The 21924-nt window shown below is 43.8% G+C and overlaps 1 protein-coding gene across 1 annotated transcript; it reads left to right on the top strand.

The window, feature by feature from the left end:
• Window positions 1-8607: 8607 nt before the first annotated feature.
• Window positions 8608-12189, top strand: LOC123169574 (sucrose:sucrose 1-fructosyltransferase). The gene is made up of 4 exons (XM_044587437.1): window positions 8608-8973; window positions 9114-9122; window positions 9776-10635; window positions 11136-12189. Exons 1-4 carry the CDS (start codon window positions 8679-8681, stop codon window positions 11835-11837), a joined length of 1866 nt encoding a protein of 621 aa, XP_044443372.1. The 5' UTR covers window positions 8608-8678; the 3' UTR covers window positions 11838-12189.
• The last annotated feature ends 9735 nt before the right edge of the window (window positions 12190-21924 follow it).

The raw sequence follows: 21924 nt of genomic DNA, 5'->3' as shown, positions 1-21924 counted from the left end.
CTCGTCGCCATCTGCATCCCAAAGGATGACATGGAGAGCCTGCTCCGCGGCTGTACTGCACTCGAGTTCCTTCGTCTTCAGACAATGAATTGGTCGAGTACCTTCCACATCACCTCCAAGACTCTCTGGACTATTTATGTGTGTTGCTGGTGCTGCAATGAGAGATCACAAAAGGTGGACCACAATATGGTCACTGAGGACACACCTTCACTTGAGAGATTACTTGTAGTTGATCAACAAGGTCCAACAAGAATCAATGTCATTTATGCGCCGAAATTGACAGTAGAGGGCTACTCGTCTGTCAAATACTACTACTTTCAGGTACAACAGTCGCCTTATACCTCTCTTTCTTGATATCAACATTATTTCTAGTTTTGAAGATGTATGTTCGTCTGTCATCCAGCAAAGCTTCACCCAGATTCTAGGCAAAGTGAAGGTCTTGGCACTAGAATCTGTCGGCCCCAACCTGGACCAAGTTATCAGTTGCCTGAGATGCTTTCCGTGCCTGAAGAAGTTGTATATCAAGGTGATGTTCCTTTCCTGTTAAATGTTAACCATAAGGGAGTCCAATTTTTTGCAGCTTTTCCCAAGTTTACAATGACAATGTACTATGATTTCTGAAGGAATTTTGGAGGATTTCAGGACATACACCCCCGACCACATATTGGTTGCTTGATTCATATGGTTACAATCCATAAGCATTTCTCCTTTGGATTCATCTGTACTAGTTTTCTTCAGGAATTTTTCATCCAATCCAACCTCTTGTGAAGAAGGCTACACGTTTCTAGATTGTAATCAAATGCCCATGTTAATCATGTCAGATCGAAGATGGCACGCTGGTGCATTTTACAAATCCTTGCAAACCAAATAGGCGTGTGGTAGTGTTCAAAACTGCATGTAGGCACTAACAGGTTCTCTTCTTTTGCAGATAATAATAGGCCCAGAGGTGGATAATGTTTATAACGACAATCACATCGAATGCCTGGATCTGCATCTCTCAAATATTACTTTGAACTCCTACCGAGGGACCTTACCGGAGATTGCACTCGCCAGGTTCTTTCTTGCCAGAGCAAAGGTGCTGAGGGTACTGAGGTTGAACACGCATTTAATTAGTAAAGATGAATGGTATGTTGATCAGAGCCGGTAGGTACTGCAGAATGGAAGAGGCTCCAAAAAGCTAAGCTTCGTTTTGGAAGAGCATATGGCAGAGCAATTGGAAGTCATTGTGTCAAACCCATACATGACTTGTCAGCGGCTGATCCCTTTGCAGAAATGTCGATGTTTACAATGTTTGAATTTGGGCGTTGTAATCTTTGAATTTGAACCTTACAATATTTACGGTATTTGTTATATAACGTAATTGGATGTTTAATTTGGTATTGCAATCATGTCATGTTACAAGTATATATATGTTGTTCTTATGTACAAAGAGCATAGATGTTCTGTAGACATAGCATATCACAACACACACGGACCACACTAGGTAACCTGTCAGCGATGAATTCATCAATCGAAAACCGTTCATACAAGTGAACCTTATGCTGTATATCGCACACACCTTCATCTAGCTGCCCATTTCTGTTCTTCTGCCTCATCGCAAACAGTTCATTGAACTGAACCGTATGCCCCTCATCGCACATGCAACTAAATTCTGAACCGTGTTTGATGCATCCATCATCACAAACGTTTTGCATCTTTTTTGATGCCTTTTTTACATCACCGTTTGTAATTATTGCATCGCACACAGTTTCGATGAAGGGTCTCTGACCGTAGTGTCGTGTTAGCATCATCCTGCAGTAGTGTACTGTTACTCCACACATCGACCGCTATCCAGCATGCATCTAGAGTATTAAGTTCATAAAGAACAGAGTAACGCCTTAAGCAAGATGACATGATGTAGACAAAGTAAACTCACGCATGAATAAACCCCATCTTTTTATCCTTAATGGCAATGATAAAAATATGTGTCATGTCTCTTTCTGTAACTGGGATTGAGCACCACAAGATCGAACCCATTACAAAGCACCTCTCCCGTTGCAATATAAATCAATCTAGTTGGTCAAGCCAAATCAATAGATCAGAGAGAAATACGAAGCTATAACAATCATGCATAGATGAGTTCAGAGAAAACTCAAATAATATTCATGGATAATCTGATCATAAACTCACAATTCATCAGAACTCAACAAACACACCGCAAAAAGTGAGTACATCGGATAGAACTCCAAGAACATCAAGGAGAACATTGTATTGAAGATCAAAAAGAGAGAGAGAGAGAGCCATCTAGCTACTAACTATGGACCCTTAGGTCTGTGGTAAACTACTCACACATCATCGGAAGGGCAGCAAGGTTGATGTAGAGACCCTCAGTGATCGAATCCCCCTCTAGCAGAGTGCCAGAAAAGGCCTCCAGATGGGATCTCGTGGTTCTGGAACTTGTGGCGGCGGAAAAAGTATTTTGGCTGGCTCTATATTGGTTTCCTGATTTTGAAGAATTTATAGAGGCGGAGTTAGTCAAACGGAGCCATGTGGGCCCCACGAGCCAGCAGGGCGTGCCCTACCCCCTGGGCGTTCCCTGGTGCCTCCTGGGCCAGTACTCCATCTTCTCGTCCCCTCGCGAAGCTTCCAGGCTCTCTTATGTCCCAAAAAAATCTTCCAAACCTTTCTTGACATTTGGACTTCGTTTGGCACCGATATTCTGGAAAACCAAAAACAGGCAAAAACAACACTTGGCACTAAGTTAATAGGTTAGTCCCAAAAAAGATATCTAATTCTTATAATGCATATAAAACATCCAAGGTTGATACTATAATAACATGAACAATAAAAAAAATATAGAGACGCTGGAGACATATCAATTGCCCAACAGTAATTTGTTTACCCATCGATATTATGCTTATGAAAAAGATGCCTATAGTGAGCCTCTGCCCCTCGGGTCCATCCTCTAGTGGACAAATTACAATTGGACAATTGACCAATTTGCAATATTTATAACTATGGACATTCATAACATAACCTCATATGGGCCTTACATCTGTGATAAGTAGACTGTTAATCCAACTACATCTACTACTAATACTCTAACCCAAACCGCTACCCAACATGCATCTCAAGGTATTAAAGTTGAAAGTAATAGAGTAACGCAATAAGCAAGATAACATAATGTAGATAGGAAGAAGTTAATCAATATGACAAAACCCCGTCGTTTTATCCTTAGTGACAATAGTACAATACATATTTTGTCCCTTATTGTCACTGGGATAGAGCACTGCAAGATTGAACACACTACAAAACACCACTCCCTCTGAAGAAAAACTCATCGAACTTAGCCGAAGAAGATCGATAGATCGGAGAGCATACAAAGCTATTCAATTATGCAGCAACAAAACCTAGAAAGATTCAGTTAATTTCAATGAACAGTCTGATCATAAAGTCACAATTCATCATGTCCCAACAGACACACCACAAACTATACCACAATTCAGTTGCCTATGTGTTCCATGCTTTATTCCTCCACCACCTAAAATCCAATGCCTTTTTAACCACTATATTACATGATGGGGATAGACATATCCTTGTGTAGCCGACTTACCGTGGTTGCATTTGCAGAACTGTGCCATTTGTGTCCTCTTCTATGTAGGTAAATTTTCAAAATATGGGTGATGTCTGAACAATCCATGGAGGTGGCCTCTTCAACACAAAAAATGCATATGCTTCTCTGACCGAACAATTGATATTGCCGGAACTAGCGCATATGTGGGATGCTAATGCTCCAGCACACATCAAAATATTTGCCTGGCTAGTACACATGGATGGAATTAAAATTCGTCAAATCCTCAAGAAAAAGACCACCATTGATGATTAATCGTGCCCTCTTTATGCTCGCATTTTAGAGTCATGATATCACATATTCTTTATTGCTTCTTCATTCAATGGATCTGGAACGGACTTACATCGTGCCACCTTACATGCCCATTGGTGTTCTACTCATCTCATCTGCTACACCACCACTGCCTGACTCTCTTAAATCATCACCATGCTCACTGTGATGTGGAAGATCTGGGATTGCATAGGTATTTTGAAGCAAGTTTCTATCCTCCAATGTTTCAATAACAAACATCCTAAATGATTTTATTCTTTGGACAAATCGGCTGCACAATCCAGATTGTGGCATGATCACATTTCCTCGTGATAGTGCGATATGATGTATATTGATGTGGGGATTATCCACCTCGTTGAAAATTTCAAGAGAAACAACTAAGAACACACCTATATGTTTCTAGGGGCGCAATTGTTTACTTCAATCCTGTAAGGGGTTTATACAAAAGGGTGGTAATAAATGAATTTATGCTCTAATGCTTTATGACTTTGATTGCTTCTTGTTCATGGTATGTGGCTCGATCTCCTCCACTTCGGGAAATGGGAAATATTCATTAGGAAAATTGAGAATTGATAATAAATTGCAACAATAGCCATTTGAAAGTCATCACAAAGAAATTAAAATAGAAAGAAACTCTCTGGCATTTTCTCAAACACTTCATGTGCGGGATCATTGGCATCTTCCTTCCCGACGTTCAAGACTGCGTAGGGGGTGGTGGAGTGACTGTACAGGTGGGTTGCACCACCCGAGTCACGGGAGAGCATGTTGACAAACACACATTGTTCTTTAGAGGCGGCATGCTATCCTTCCCCTTAGCCACAATGTGGCAGTGAGCATGAGGAAGTACCTGGCTGTAACAACTACCACATAAAACGGTGCTAGAGATTTTGCAAGGACAGGCAGCATGAGCTTGCCATGTCAGTCCCGCGGCGGGGCGAGCGGAAGACATCCTGCCACTGGTGGAGCCGTGGTGGCCTAGGAAGGGTAGCTGGTACTTGTAGGGGGCAGCAGGGTCCATTCCCATGTCAGCATGGAAATACATCTCTAACATATCTATAACTTTTGATTGTTTCAGCATACTATATTACCACTTTTATATGCTTGCCATTTTATATTATTTTTATGGACTAACCTAATAACTTAGTGCCCACTGGCAACTCCTATTTTTTTCGTTTTCTTTGTTTCGCAGAAAAATAAAACCAAACAAAGTCCAAACACGATAAAATTTTACGATGATTTTTTATGGACAACGAAAGACCCTAGAAGCTTCGGGGAGATACCAAAAGATGCACGAGGGAGCGACAAGCTCACCTGGCGCGTCCTGTAGGGGGGCCACCATCAGCACTTGTGGGGCCCACGTTGCTCCGGTTGACCTAATTCCTGGACTATAAATTCTCTAATATTTAGAAACCCACGAAGTGAGACCCGAAACAATCCTTCCGCCGTAACAAGCCTCTGTTCTTTTGCGATTCATTTGGAGGCCTCCGTCGGTACTCCACCAGAGGGGGAAACCATTGGGGAGGCTATGTTCATCAACCTTGCTGCCTCCATGATGATGTGAGAGTAGTTCCTACAGGACCTACGGGTACATAAAAGTAGGTAGATCTCTCTCTCCCTCTCCTTCTCTCTCTCTCTCTCTCTCTCTCTCTCTCTCTCTCTCTCTCTCTCTCTCTCTCTTCAATACAACGATCTCATATGAGATCAATGTAATGTCATTTTGCGGTGTGTTTGTTGGGATCCGATGAATTGTTGGTTTATGATCAGGTTATTTATTGATATTATTTGAGTCTTTTGAGATGTATTTGCTGTGTAATCTTAGTGTTATGTGTGCTTTCCGATCTATATATCTTTTTCAGCCTATTGAATGAGTAGATCTTCAGAGGGAGTGGTGCATAGTAGTAGGTTCAATCTTGCGGTGTCCTTACTATATGATAGGAGGAGTTGGAAGGCACATATTTCTATTGTTGCTAATAAGTATAAAATGACGGTGTTTGAATATGTTGCTTAATCTTATTCTGTCTACATTATGTCGTCTTTCTTAATGCATTACTCTGTTTGTCTGCATTGCTAGATAGTGGCCTCGGGGTGGAGTAATAGTAGTAGTAGTCAGTAAGTTTAATGGTCTACTTGTCACGGACGGAATACATATTTATTATGCCTTGGAGATCATCATAACTATGCACAATTCTGTCAATTGCCCAACAGTAATTTATTTACCCACCAATGCTATTTATTAGAGAGATGCCTCTAGGGAAAGCTATGCCCCCCAGGTCCATTCACTTCTATTATAAAAAAAATCTTATAATTCCTCGCTGTTTTTATTTTTACTTTTATTTATTATATCTACCACTACCTGATTGGATACTTTCAACGGGTAAGAACAAGGGGAGTGCCACCCCCTTGCCTTGTTGGGGTGCAAGCATTTGTTTGTGTGTGTGTGTGTGGATGTACTGCTAAAGTTGTATATGTGGTGTCTCCTATTGGTTCGATAAACCTTGGTTCTTAACCGGGGGAAATACTATCTGCTGCTATACTACATCTCCCTTCATCTTCGGGAAATCCCAACACTATCACAAGTAGCACATGGTCACCCGTGCTGGAGGCGAGGATGGTACATAGTGGCGTCAGGTGATGGTATTGTGCTATGAAATTCTTTCCTACAAAATTCAAGCGATCGAGAAGTAGAAAGGTGGGGGGGGGGGGCTAAAAATGTACCGACTTCTGAGAAGAATAGCTTGGTTATCGGGACCTCTCCTTAATTTTTAGAAGGTTCGTGAATTTTAGGGTAAGGGTTAGATGGGTACGACTCCCTAAAATTACAAAGTTTTTACGGAATTAGGTGATTTTAAGGGAAGTTCTAGAGATGTTCTTAGTTTGTGTTTTCTTAGTGAAAGGGGTGCGAAGGAGACCTCTACACCCTTCTTGTTGTTGTGATCAACTTTCGTTCATTGTTCTTGCTGCTAGTGATGTTAGTATTTGGTGCAATGCTTGTGTTTGCATTTTTAGGGCATGATATGTGTAAGTTAGTTTGTTCATTCCGGTTGCTTATTTTCTATTTGTATTCTACATATTTACGGTCAGATTTATGCATTTTCTTGATTTGTATTGTACATATATAGTTGTTTTATTCAACAATACACATGTGAAATGTCTCCCAGACTGGATGTGATATATCTATGTGTTCCTTATGGGAAAATGAGATTAAAACTAGTCGATTGAGTGCATATTTATGTCCACAATTTGTATGCCATCATTACTCGTATCAAATTTGTGGCAAATTTCCCTTATATGTCAGTCTTTTGGTGTGAAATAGATGGAAAAGGCCACACCTTTGAGATAGAACATAGTCAGTCCCACCAATCGACTTGAACGTTAGTGTGGTAAATGTGGGCATTAACTAGAACATGATCATTTATAGCTAATAAATCAACCTTCAATGAGATCCTTATCATTAAATATCATGTAATCAATCATCTTGGCTCTTCAGGGGCATTTCAGACATTTACTCTCGCGGCCACAATTCACACCCCTAGTTGCCGAATGGCTTTACAACTTTCTTACAACACACATTACACAACTGGCAGCTAGCCAGACATAGCCTTAGCCTTCCGTTGATGAAGGTTAATTTTGGCTACATGGGGATAATGTTCGACATACAGTTTTACAAAGGTGACACGCCAAAATCCTTTACGCGACTGTGTTAGCTTTACAACTTTCTCGCAACGCATAACCCATAGCTATTCTTTGTCGGCTACTTTCCCACGGCTGTTGTCTAGTAAATTACAGCCCAACCTAATATAGTCTTGGCATCCGTCAATGAAGGGTAGTTTTGGCTACACGAGAATAGTGACCAAAACCCTTTACGCCACTGTGTTGGCTTTAGAGCTTTCTTGCAACTCATAACCCATAACTATTTTTGTCGGCTACTTTTCCACAGTTGTTTTCTGGTGAATTACAGCCAAACCTAACACAGTCTTGGCCATCCATCGATGAAGGGTACTTTTGGCTACACGAGGATAGTGTTGAACATACGTTTTTACAAACGTGACACGCCAAAACCTCAGACGTGACTGTGTTGGCTCTACAGCTTTCTTGCAACTCATAACCCGTAACTATTTTTGTCGGCTACTTTTCCACAGTTGTTTTCTGGTGAATTACAGCCAAACCTAACACAGTCTTGGCCGTCCATCGATGAAGGGTACTTTTGGCTACACGAGGATAGTGTTGAACATACGTTTTTACAAACATGACACGCCAAAACCTCAGACGTGACTGTGTTGGCTCTACAGCTTTCTCGCAACGCATAACCCATAACTATTTTTGTCGGCTACTTTCCTACAGCTGTTTTCTGGTGAATTACAGCAGAACCTAACACAGTCTTGGCCGTCCATCGGTGAAGTGTAGTTTTGGCTACACGAGGGTAGTGTTGAACATACATTTTACAGCTACAAACGTGACGCGCCAAAACCCCTGACGTGCCTGTGTTGGCTCTACAGCTTTCCCGCAACGCAGAACCCATAACCTTTTTTCGTCGACTACTTTCCCACTGCTGTTTCCTTGTAAATCACAGTCGAAGCGTAGTTTTGGCTACACTGGCATCCACCTGTGCCGTGTTTGGACCATGTTAGTAGCAATCATGTGACACGCCAAAACCTCAGTGAAAACCCCACGGTGACTGCTCCCTGCTTACAGCCGTCCATCTACCTATAAATGGCGCTAGCTCGCCGGCTCCAGAACCCACACCCATCGAGCACCCACAATCTACCAAACTCTCTTGGAGTTCACGAGCGGCGCTGCGATGGGGTCACACGGCAAGCCACCGCTACCGTACGCGTACAAGCCGCTGCCCTCCGGCGCCGCCGCCGCCGACGCCGATGGTGAGCGGACCGGCTGGACGAGGTGGCGCGTGTGCGCCACCGTGCTGACGGCCTCGGCCATGGTGGTGGTGGTGGTCGGCGCCACGCTCCTGGCAGGGTTCAGGGTGGACCAGGCCGTCGACGAGGAGGCGGCGGGCGGGTTCCCGTGGAGCAACGAGATGCTGCAGTGGCAGCGCAGCGGCTACCATTTCCAGACGGCCAAGAACTACATGAGCGGTACGTCATTACTTGGTCCCTCCCTCCGTCCATTTATTTTTCTCTGCCTTGGTTTGATGGAGAAACTGACGTCCCTGCCTTTGCTCTCTGTTTGCCGGCGGACGGCGACGGCGGCGGTCTTCTCCGGCGACATCATGCAGATCCCAACGGTTAGTACTCCACGCACTAACTAATAAAGTCTTCTGTGTGGGGAAAAAAGACGGGATCTCTCTCTAGACATAATCAAAATTGCTTAACTCGCACCAAATTTGGAGGAAAAATTTCGCAGCAAAACAGGGGAAAACAGAGTTTCCATAGGGGGTTGGGGGTTGACTCCACAGTGGCGTAGATTGGATACATTATGATTAGAAGTAACGTTCATAATGTGGTCCCCCCTTCCCAAAATGCAAAGCATATGAATTTTGTCCTTAGTTAGCCTTTGTTAAGTTTATAAAAATTCAACATCTAAGATACCAAACAAATATTTATGTTCCCATTGTGAAATATCTTACAGTAAACTTACTATCATGCATACTTTGTAGATGCACGTTTTATACTTTAGTAAGAAGGGAGTAAGAAACACAATGAAGCTCGAGAGTGATGTGTCATGTCCCTGCCACTAGAAAAGTAGCAAGCTTAGGATTACATTTGGCCAATACAGATGTGATGTGACATGCCCCATCCAACGCTCTAGATGTAGTTTCTTTCTCAACCAAACAGAAAAAACAAACATGTAAACACAAAAATAATTATGCAAGTGTGGGATGAAACAGGCAAGATAATTGACTTGGCCCATCTGATCTGATTAACAAAACCATTGCAGGTCTGATGTACTACCGCGGATGGTACCACATGTTCTTCCAGTACAACCCGGTGGGCACCGATTGGGACGACGGCATGGAGTGGGGCCACGCCGTCTCTCGGAACCTTGTCACGTGGCGCACCCTCCCTATTGCCATGGTGGCCGACCAGTGGTACGACATCCTCGGGGTCCTCTCGGGCTCTATGACGGTGCTACCCAATGGCACCGTCATCATGATCTACACGGGGGCCACCAACGCCTCCGCCATTGAGGTGCAGTGCATCGCCACCCCCGCCGACCCCAACGACCCCTTCCTCCGCCGCTGGACCAAGCACCCCGCGAACCCCGTCATCTGGTCGCCGCCGGGGATCGGCACCAAGGATTTTCGAGACCCGATGACCGCTTGGTACGATGAATCTGATGACACATGGCGCACCCTCCTCGGGTCCAAGGACGACCAGGACGGCCACCACGATGGGATCGCCATGATGTACAAGACCAAGGACTTCCTTAACTATGAGCTCATCCCGGGCATCTTGCATCGAGTCGAGCGCACCGGCGAGTGGGAGTGCATCGACTTCTACCCTGTCGGTCGCCGTAGCAGCGACAACTCATCGGAGATGTTGCACGTGTTGAAGGCGAGCATGGACGATGAACGACACGACTACTACTCGCTAGGCACGTACGACTCGGCAGCAAACACGTGGACGCCGATTGACCCGGACCTCGACTTGGGGATCGGGCTGAGGTACGATTGGGGTAAGTTTTATGCGTCCACCTCGTTCTATGATCCGGCGAAGAAGCGGCGCGTGCTGATGGGGTACGTCGGCGAGGTCGACTCCAAGCGGGCTGATGTCGTGAAGGGATGGGCCTCAATTCAGGTATATATCTATCTATACTTGTTCATTATGCATGTTAGGTACATAGATCTATGCGTTGGCTCTCTTGGGGATTGAAATGCTGTTGTTGCTGTATCATTATATACACAACATATACATCTGCTTAAAATGCTGATGCACGCAGGCCGATTGGCCAGAAAACATGGACCAACACGTAGGCTGGCAGAAACATGCATGTTAATCACTTTGTTACCATATATGTCCAGCTGACCAAACCGCAAGATGAATTTTTTCAGTAGTTTCTGAAGTTCTTTATGCCAATCGGTCGATACCATTTTTGTTTGTGCGGCCGTTAACGTTTCTTCTGTGGAAATCAGATTTCATTACTACTATATAATTTAATAAAAGCTAGTTCTGCGTATGTTTTTATTTTGTTTGAAGTTCCTTTTTTTTAGAGTAATTTTGTTTCAAGTTCTCAATGTCAGTATGTAGTGTACTCGAGCTTATAACTAACTGATTAATGGTGTTTGACATGCGTGCAGTCAGTTCCAAGGACAATTGCTCTCGACGAGAAGACCCGGACGAACCTCCTCCTCTGGCCCGTGGAGGAGATTGAGACCCTCCGCCTCAATGCCACTGAACTTAGCGACGTCACCATGAACACCGGCTCCGTCATCCATATCCCCCTCCGCCAAGGCACTCAGCTTGACATCGAGGCAACTTTCCACCTTGATGCTTCTGCCGTCGCTGCCCTCAATGAGGCCGATGTGGGCTACAACTGCAGCAGCAGCGGCGGTGCTGTTAACCGCGGCGCGCTAGGCCCCTTCGGCCTCCTCGTCCTCGCTGCTGGTGACCGCCGCGGCGAGCAAACGGCGGTGTACTTCTACGTGTCTAGGGGCCTTGATGGAGGCCTCCATACCAGCTTCTGCCAAGACGAGTTACGGTCGTCACGGGCCAAGGACGTGACAAAGCGGGTGATTGGGAGCACGGTGCCGGTGCTCGACGGCGAGGCTTTCTCAATGAGGGTGCTCGTGGACCACTCCATCGTGCAGGGCTTCGCGATGGGCGGGAGGACCACGATGACGTCGCGGGTGTACCCGATGGAGGCCTATCAGGAGGCAAAAGTGTACTTGTTCAACAATGCCACCGGTGCCAGCGTTATGGCGGAAAGGCTCGTCGTGCACGAGATGGACTCGGCACACAACCAGCTCTCCAATATGGACGATTACTCGTATGTTCAATGAAGCTCTTGCATCTCATCAGTAATAAGCTACATTGGATCAAAGACGCTCACCAAGGAAGGCCAAGACATATGTAAACGATTCCGCACAGCCTCGCTTGCAGAATTGAAACATCTATCCTTGGGTCATGTTCTGCATTGATGTCACAGTGAACTATATTACTTTGTTGGGTGTAGGATCGATATAGTTTGGGTGGGTGGAACTTTGTTTGTTTACATAGTGAACCGGTGTGGTCTGCGTAATAAGCTTACGTGTTTGTTTAGAAAATGAACTATTGTTGTTCGGGAGAGTGGACCCGTGTTTCTTTATATAGTGAATGGTTGTCATTTGCATAATGGATTTCTATTTTCGTTTATACAGTGAGATGTTGTAGTTTTGCATGGGAGGACTCCTTGTTTACATAGTGACTTTTATTGCTCTGGTTTTATGACTCCTTGTGCGTGCGCACGCGCGCTCAAACGAGTCCTAATTTTTTTTTCTTGGTGAGGATATTTAACAAAGCTTACCCATTGTTTTAGTTTGTTTATTTGGTACGAGATACATTTCTCCAATCACAAAATGCCTTGGTTGATGAGATTTGAGATTTGAGCCAGTACCGCACGCGGTGAAATCTCTGGAAAGGCAAATACTTCTTTCCAGTTTACAGGGCTATACTAGCAAATACTAGTACTACAATAGTGGGCTCAAATAGCAATTTTGTCTCATGCAAGAGCCTGGCTATATGCGTCAAGGCTCCGCACCACGCCCCACCCCTACACAAAGACTGCCACGCGATCGTTCACAACTGCCACGTTCGGGTTGCGCTTGGCTCTTCGCCTCTTCGAGAAGACGAACAATGATGTTACTACTACTTCTATAGTAGTATCGAATCCACTGCTGCATGTCCGTCCACCGCGTGCGGGAGGGATAGCCACCACGTGCATGGGCGAGGGAGAAGACGTGTAGTAGTAAAATCAAGCTTCTCTTCGTTGTACGAGTTGACGCGACACATCATAGCACTGGCCCTACATGGTTGCCTCTAAACTTGGCTGAAAGACCCGCAGTGTACAATACTCCATTTGCTGCAACCTCTAACATTTACCCCATCACAAATTAAAATATATATCCTGTCTTGACCAGATGAGCGTGCAAACTAGAATCACCAGGATGACAGGTAGGGCCACAAGATTATTTTAATCAAAGAAAAGCATGGAGCCAACCCCAACGATTTTAAGATTATAGGCACGGTACACGCTATCCTAGACTACTCTACACATGAAACTGCCACACGAGCGTCCGGGCTGCGCTTGGCTCTTCGCCTCTTCGGGAAGTCGGACAATGATGGAGTACTACTGCAGTGGAGGAGTACTACAGTATGCTTCCGGCCATCTGACACCGATTGAACTGCTGCATGTCCACCGCGTGCGGGAGGGAGAGCGTGTAGCGAACGAAAGCTTCTCCTAGTCCTGCCAGCCACCACACTCATGGGCGAGGGAGGGACGCAGCTTCATTGACTTACTGCTCCTGCGTTTGCGTCTATGACAAGTGGGCCTAACAGGTCGGTGGCCCACCTGTCATGCAGCCAAAGGCAGGCGCGATTAAGGCGAGAGGGCGTTGTAGTAATCAAACTTCTCGGTCTTGTACGAGTTGATGCGACACATCAAAGCACTACACTCGATATATTTCAATAATTTGCGTTTACCGATGCATTAGTTACTCCCTCCATTCCTAAATATAAGTCTTTTTAGACATTTCAAATGGACTACAACATACGGATGTATGTAGACATATTTTAGAGTGTAGATTCACTCATTTTGCTTCGTATGTACTCACTTGTTGCAATCTCTAAAAAGACTTATATTTGGAAACGGAGGGAGTACAACGCATGCATGCATGCCGTGACTTTCCTTTTGATACTTGCATGTGTTGATTTGATGCACCTTGCCAAATTTTGACTATAAATTTAACTAACCAAATGTTCATGCATGTCACAAAAAATTACGGGGCTGTTTGGATTGTGACTATGTTTGTCTTATGTTGCCATATTATTTTTGCCACACTTGCCTAACATGAGTCGCTCAAATTATTAGACCCACTTTGGCTTGCCTAAAGGATCTTGCCACACTTTTTGTGTCTATGACATGTGGGGTTCACTGCTAATAAAAAATTTCTTGTCTTAGGTGTGGCTAGAACCAAACACCCACCTAACTTGGTCAAATTTGCCTAAGGTAAGGTGTGGCAAAGTGTGGTAATATGTGGCTGAAAACCAAACAGCCCCTACATCATTGAAAATTATGTCCAAATACGAATCCGACGATATAATTATTGTTAACATGCACTAACATTTTGTCTGTTAAATCTTTGGTCAAAATTTAGCACCAATTACAAAAAGGCCCAATAAATATTGTACTCTCACATTTTGTTTTGAGGATACTCCCACACACTCCATCCATTCCGAAATATAAGTCTTTTTAGAGATTCTAACAAGTGACTACGTACGGAGCAAAATGAACGAATCCATACTTTAAAATATGTCTACATACATCCGTATGTTGTAGTCCATTTGAAATGTCTAAAAAGACTTATATTTAGAAACAGAGGGAGTAGAAAATATCTATACCTACTAATAAAGCAAGGTGCGTTTCATCGATTTTTTCAACCATTTACCATCAAAATTTATTTTTCTATCCGAGATGGTACTAAATTTTTGTGCGTCCATCTGTATTTTTAGCAATCACGAATTTTGTACTCGGCCCGCACATGATGTGGCCCAGTAAAGCCAGCCCACTTATTTTCCAGCACATATAGCTTCAAAAAGCCCATTTCTCACCCTGGGCGGTAGATAGTTTGAGTTCGCACAGGGCGCCCAAGACTGGGCCGGCCCGTTTTCTTTTTCCGTCCAAATTTATTTTTATTTTTACCTTATTTCGTAATTCAAAATTTTCAAAAAAAGTTCAGAATTTCAATTTTTGTAAAATTTTGAAAAATATTTGAATTAGAATATTGTGTTCGCGTTTTTGAAAATATTTGGAACATTAAATTCATTTTCTTGTTCCGATTTTTTTCAAATTAAGAAATATTCCAAAATTGTTTGTGATTTAAAAAATGTATTTAAAAACATATTCCTAAAAATGAAACATATTCTTCTTTTAGTAAAATGTTCACAAATTCAAAATAATGTCTAAGTTTAAGAATACATTTTGTTCTGAATGTTGAAAACATGTTCCGTTTTCAAAATCCGGTCACAAATTAAAAAAAATTGGGTTTTGATAAAAGGTTTTTGTGTTCAAAAAATGATGTTATTTCAAAAAAAGCATGCTTTTTCCAAAATGGACGGAATGTTAAAAACATTGTTTGTAATTTCAAAAAGTGCTCATGTTTCGAAGAATATTCGAGAATTCACATTTAAAAAAATTCAAAAAGTTTTTTATATCCGATGTTGCACTATGTTCTGAAATATTCACGCTGGCCATTGGTTAGTAGTAGGCATTTGTTGCCATGGCAAGCAGCACGTGGTCCGGTCTTTAAGGTCATGTGTTTCAGTGTTCCACACGTCGTTTTTTGGATTATAGCTCGTGCCTTGTAAATACAGATTATTTCGGTGCCTGCCAGTGGGCTGGCCCAGACGCGAACTATTGTGCATCCCACGTGCTATCTGACGCAACTAGCGTCATATAGTAGCTCCCACACGGCTGCCCTAAGAAAAGAAAAAATAAGTGTATAGATTTTGTTTCATCCATTCCACACGTAGCTCCCCAATTTTTTCGGTTATCCCCCAGGTGGGCCAAACTGGACCTACCACACATTTCTTTTTCTGTCGGACGAGTAACAAAAAAGAGGGGCGCGAGGGGACTGAACTATAGACCTTCGCTATTGTGCCCACGGATAAAACCAACTCAGCTAGCTTGCAATTACGATAGGATCAGTCTCATCTTGAAATTTTATACTCCCTCTGTAAACATATATAAGAGCGTTTAGATCACTAAAATAGTGATCTATATGCTCTTATATTTCTTTACGGAGGGAGTACTAAATAACACCAGTTTTTATATGTCCATAAGTTGTCTGGAAATAAGGAGGTTATGTGAGAATAAGGAGGTTGTTTTGAGAATTATGAGCAGAACGAGGGACTCCACAAATTATTGCTGGAGATAACTTGCACGTGCCAATGAAAGACAATATGCTGGTTGGCTATAATGGGAAAAAATTGTGGGACGTGCTAATAAAAGAGAATATGCTGGTTTTGCTCTAATTAATAAAATTTATGGGCACATGAGTGCAAAAATAGTTGAAGAGAATAAACCCTGATAATAATGGGACATTCATGCCTGGTTATGCGCTGCTTATACTAATGAAACATAATTTATGCGCTGCAATTAGTAATCCATCCGGTTACATCGTCGTAGGAGAAAGTGGTCGAAATAACCGTGCGTCGAAGGTCGCCCGCCGCCCAGCAACCAAATGAAGACGGAACCACAACTCCGAGACGGAGGTCGACCCGGAGGAAAACAAATGTACAAGTTGGGTGGTCACCGCTGCATTGACTAGCCCCTCCACTATTAAGATCTCGCGGGCCAAACATGACCCGCGGAAAGACCGCAGCTCCTCGCTCTGTCGCCCACCGCCGTGGAGATTGTTTTTTATGAACACATCAATTATAGTTTCCGCCGCTTGTTGCAAAAGCAATTATCTACCGGTGCAACGCACGGGCATATGTGCTAGTAAATAATAATGCATGTTGGGGCAGCCCACGTTTTCGATAATTTTAGCCGTGGGCTTGTTCACAATTTTATGAGAGGGTGGTTGTTCATTTAATGGAGGGTCTTGTACCAGACTTGAACGATACAAAGCGCGACCTGGCACACTGTAACACCACTTAGAATAAGCGGGTAGCTATCTCAAAAAACAATCAACAACTAAAAAAACGACGACCTAGCACGTACACAATTTCAAACGAATATTTTGATGGAGTGAAAAAGGAAAACTACCCTACTACGTACATATAGGCCGGAGCCTCCGCGCTTGCTTGTTAGGTTGCTCTATTCACATACTCTCATCCTCTCCAGATCTAAACAAGATAGCGGTGGTAACACTGTCTTTCTCCCTTCAAAAAACACTGTCTATCTATCCTCACCGCTGGTTAGAGATCCGGACGTATCCCCCTCCACCGGTGAAGGGGAGGAGGGGCAGCATTTACGCCGTCGTCGACAGCGAGGGAGGAGACCCACTGCCGGCCGCACCGTTATCTCTGGCCGAGCGCCGGCGCGGGAGGTCCTCCGATCCCTTCGTCGTTGCCCTAGTGTGGGCGGATCCGGCCTCCCGCCGCCCACCTATCCACATCCCGACGACCTTCAGGTATATCTTCCTTCGAAACCGCCGTGGCTCTATTTCCCCAGCTCGCTACGTCGCTGCACGTGCATCATTTTCTGCCTCTCAGCCCCTCTCGATCGGATGGTCCAACGTCACCTATTTTTTTTCTTCTATTGTTAGAGGTAAAGCTACATCATGAAGTCGAATCTTGTACTTGGTTCAAACAAGAAATAAAGTGGGGGTGGGGGAATTTAGTATGTGCATCGGACTTGATACAAACAGGAAGGATAAGGGGTGAAAGTAGTACAGACTGATCATCCAACCGATCTCTTGGTCGAAAAGGAAAATATAGAGGAAACGCTGTACATAGTGGTATGACCAGGACTAGATTTGCTATCCACACATAAGATGGCTGCATGGAGAACAAGCCCATCCAAATATTCCTATGGGTGAGTGAGAATGGGATCATCAAACTATTTTATTTGATTTTAATGTTCATCCCCGGGCTCATCTAAGCCCGGATTCCGAAACGCCGCTCCCTTCTTTTCACCCCTTTTAAGGGTTGTTTCCATTGAGAACTCCTCGTCGGCCCTATAGCACCAAAAGGCGCTTGTATGGGACACATGGACAGCCCATGTAAAGCTTGCTCCGTTCGATACAATCACCCTGTTTTTTTTTCCTCTTTCGGCCGCTCCAGTGAAAGTCACTCGCTTTTTTTTCCTTTTTTATCATTGTAGAGAAAGGTTCAAGAAAAAACGATTACCAGCTATTTTTGTAAAATATACACTAAAAAAACTTTATAAACATGAAACAAGTTAACGAGTTAGAAAAAGATATATTATAAAAAAGAAAATTGAATTTGAAAAAAGTTAGTAAATTTCAAGAATGTGCAAAATTATATTCAAATCATAGATTCAAAAAAGAGTACGCTGTTTTGAAAATTTTACGCATTTGAAAAAGCTCACGGATTTGAAAGCATTCACGAATTTGCAAATATAAAATTTGAAAAATAAAATAAAATTAAAAATAAAAATTGAGAGCAAAAACGAAACTAAAATAGTAAATTATAAAATGAAAAAAAATAACCGCTTTAATACAAAAAATAAGTAAAAATAGAAAGAAAAAACCCTGCCTGAAAAACCGAAGAGAACATTCTAGAAGGTCTCAAAACCAGTAATGGAGAGAGACACATATGTCTATCCAAATAAAGTTATCAAAGGACGTGGGTGCCAACTACCAATAACATTGTAATTGGCACTGTAAGCGTTGAATAGGAAGTTTGGTTTATATTTCCCTTGCTTCGGTTACCCTTATTATCTAAAATCACTAGTTAAGTGGTATCCCTTACAAAAGTCCCTCCCACCTCCTCTAGTGCTGACGAGTGAGCGCACGGCATGTTCGAAACTTGTCACAGCCTGGAAGTTTTATGTTTTTCGTAGATTTGTCATTTCAAAACATTTGATCTCTTCAACCGTGCGTTCAAATCATGAATGGTTTTCACCGTTGTGTTTCTCTCGTTGAGATCTTCAAAACTAGATCCCATGTTATGTTTGGGCGAACTTTAATAAAGCAAGAAACAAAAAATGGGTAAAAAATGGGAAACCCAAAACAAACAAACAAAATCTGGAATCCAAAAAAAGAACAAAAACAGAGAAAAAAAGGAGAACCGATAGAACAACTGTGCTTCACAAGGAAGCACAGTATATGCTTCACAGGGAAGCAAATTTTATGCTTCAATTTTTTGGGTAGCATGCACGCAGACCCCAACGGTTAGTACTTTCATCGACCACTTGCTCCCCTCTGTCTATCTATCTACGGTGGAACTACTTGTTGATTCAAAATACAACATGCAGCTCCCATGTACTACCATGGATGGTACCACTTCTTCTACCAGTACAACCCGAGGGGCGAAACGTGGGGCAACATCTCATGGGGCCACGCCGTGTCCCGCGACATGGTCAACTGGCGCAGCCTACCCCTCGCCATGGTCCGCGAGCACTGGTACGAGAGCAACGACGTCTTAGGAAATCTCACATTTTATTAGGAAATTTCAAAAAATGCTGGGAATTGAAAAAAGCATCATTTTTCAAATATTTATTTTTTTCTCAAATTTTCAAAACATCTTTCATATTTTAATATAAAAATTGCCTGGAAATAAAACTAGAAAAAACCCGTTCGCTGCAGTCTACTAGCTACAGTACAGCTTGCTGCAGTGCTTTGATTTCCTACGATGCCTATGGTGCGGCCCAGTTGGCTACTCTTGTGTGCGTCGCGCTGCTATATGACGCAAATGAAATCACATGTATGCATTTCAACTATCGGCCAACTTTTAATTAGCCGAGAAAGTCCAGTTTGATGTGGTGGCACCCCTGGGAGCCATGTGGTTTCGCTTTCTCTCTCTCCGCTTCAACACAATGCTATCTTTCGACTACTTAACCTGCACGTGGCTGCAACATTGTTTTTTACGGATTACTTGATATTATTGAATCATCTGCTGAACCAGGAGAAATAATATATACATCAGATCTCTCGGCTATTAGTATTGTGGATTACATTCTTAATATAGTACGATAATTTTGATTTGGAAGAATTTCTGGCCTAGCAACATATGTTGTGGGGTATGTGTATTGCAGTAATAAGTTTCGTTTGGTAAAACCTCTCGTCTTATTGGAGTACTAAATATGGTTTGGATAATCTCTCAGGGTGGATCCTGAAAAGATACAAAGGATCTCCCTCCAAGCCGTGGGTACAACTTTTATCGAAAACAGGTTTCCATGGGATTCTATAGGGATCTATAATATATATCTTTTACATCAAATCCCCCCGCAAAAAAGAGAGTATAAATAGCATTCTTTTGGAGTATTCTAGCAGACCCTGCAAAAAGCCCCGACCCGCAAAATAACCACCAAAATGCGGGTCGGCGCGGAAAATCCCGCCCGAACAGACCCCGCAAACGCGGCCGGCCCGTAAATTTTTTTGAGAGGCGCGGCAAAATCTCGGCCCCAACCCGCGAATACACGGGTTTCCGCCTCGCCCCTACGGTGCCCCGTATCGCAGTGAAGCGGTTGGCTGAAGGGACATTTCAACCCGCGCCCTTTCCCCCACCTCCTTCCACCGCCGCCTGCCATTGGTTCCGCCCATCCGCCGCCGGCGATGCCGGCCAAATCTGCGGGCGAAATCGTGCCGCGGGGGCGTCCCCCACGCTCCTCCACCGATACGCTGCACCGCCCCCGGATTCGGCGAGAAGAGCCGCCCCTCGTCGCTATCGGCGCCGGGGGTCGACCGCCCTTAGCCGCCCCTCGTCGCTATCGCCGCCGGGGATCGACCGCCCTCGAGCCGCCCCTCGTCGCCGCCGGTTAGTGTTTGTTTGTGCTTTGTGCTGAGCGCTTTGCATAGTTGGTTGACGCGGCGTGCGATTCTTGTTCATGTAGATGGAATTGATCCCGTGCGAGAAGTTTTTGCTCTCCGATTCATCCGATTCGGACGACTCGGATGTTGAGACGATGCTTGCAAACTTCCGGCGGCAGACGTTGGTGATGGCTCTTGCCGTCAAGGAGCACGAAGACGAGAACCGGAAGAGGCGGCGAGGATCGACCGTCGGGCATCTTTGCATTCCTCGGAATCGCCATCTCAGGAACGAGATGTTGATGCAAGACTACTTCACGGAGAATCCAACATATCCACCGCACCTCTTCCGGAGAAGGTACCGAATGCGCCGATCCCTCTTTGTGAAAATTGTACAAGCTTGCGAGGCAAATTGTCGGTATTTTACTCAAAGAAGAAATGCTGCGGGCTTGAAGGGATTTAGTGCATATAAAAAAAATCTCGGCAGCTATGCGGGGATTGCATATGGCGTTCCGGCTGACTATGCCAATGAGTACCTTCGCATTGGTGAAGATACCATAGTTGAGTCAGTGCGTAGATTTGACAAAGTGATCATCCGTGTCTTTGGTCCTGAATATCTTCGGGCACCCAACGAGGATGACACAAAGAAATTGATGGCATCTAATGAGAGGAGAGGTTGACCTGGCATACTAGATAGCATTGATTGTATGCATTGGACTTGGAAAATTGCCCGAAGGCATGGCAGGGAATGTATTGTGGCAAGTCTCGTGATGCAACAATTGTGCTAGAGGCCGTAGCATCCAAGGATTTATGGATTTGGCATTGCTTCTTTTGTATGCCAGGCACTCTCAATGATATCAATGTGTTGCAACGGTCTCATTTGTTTGCTAGGCTTGCTAGTGGTGATGCTCCTGCTTGCAACTACACTATCAATGGGCATGAATACACAAAAGGGTACTATCTTGCAGATGGTATATACCCTCCTTGGTGCACATTTGTCAAGAGCATCAAAGAACCCAAAACTAGAAAACAATGTGAATTTGCAAGGGTGCAAGAGGCAGCCCGAAAAGACATTGAAAGAGCATTCGGGGTTTTGCAATCTAGGTTTGCCATTGTTCGTGGTCTTGCTTGTTTTTGGGACAAGCGGACCTTGAAAAACATCATGACATGCTTGTTATACTTCACAATATGATTCTCGAAGACGAGAGAGACATGAACTTGGAGTTCTTCTACGACAATGTGGGTAGCCGTATCAAACCAGTTAGAGACCCTAACCGCATTAGAGCTTTTCTTCAAATATACAAGGAGATTGAAAGTGCAAACACCCACTTTCAGTTTCAGGAGGATCTCATTGAGCACCATTGGCAAAGGGCTGGACAGTAACAAACTTATTTTTCTATTCATTTGTATTTGTATTCAGGACAAGTTTTGTATTGCATTATTTAAGTTTGCTTCA

The sequence above is a fragment of the Triticum aestivum genome, chromosome 7D, assembly GCF_018294505.1.
Source record: "Triticum aestivum cultivar Chinese Spring chromosome 7D, IWGSC CS RefSeq v2.1, whole genome shotgun sequence".
Taxonomy (NCBI): Eukaryota; Viridiplantae; Streptophyta; class Magnoliopsida; order Poales; family Poaceae; genus Triticum; species Triticum aestivum.
This window is presented reverse-complemented; position numbering and strand designations above follow the sequence as displayed.

Excerpts from the sequence above, each read along its gene's own strand:
- LOC123169574 (XM_044587437.1), top strand. The coding sequence starts at position 8,679 with ATGGGGTCACACGGCAAGCCACCGCTACCGTACGCGTACAAGCCGCTG. Across the intron at positions 10,636-11,135 it reads AGGGATGGGCCTCAATTCAG|TCAGTTCCAAGGACAATTGC; the intron begins GTATATATCTAT and ends ACATGCGTGCAG.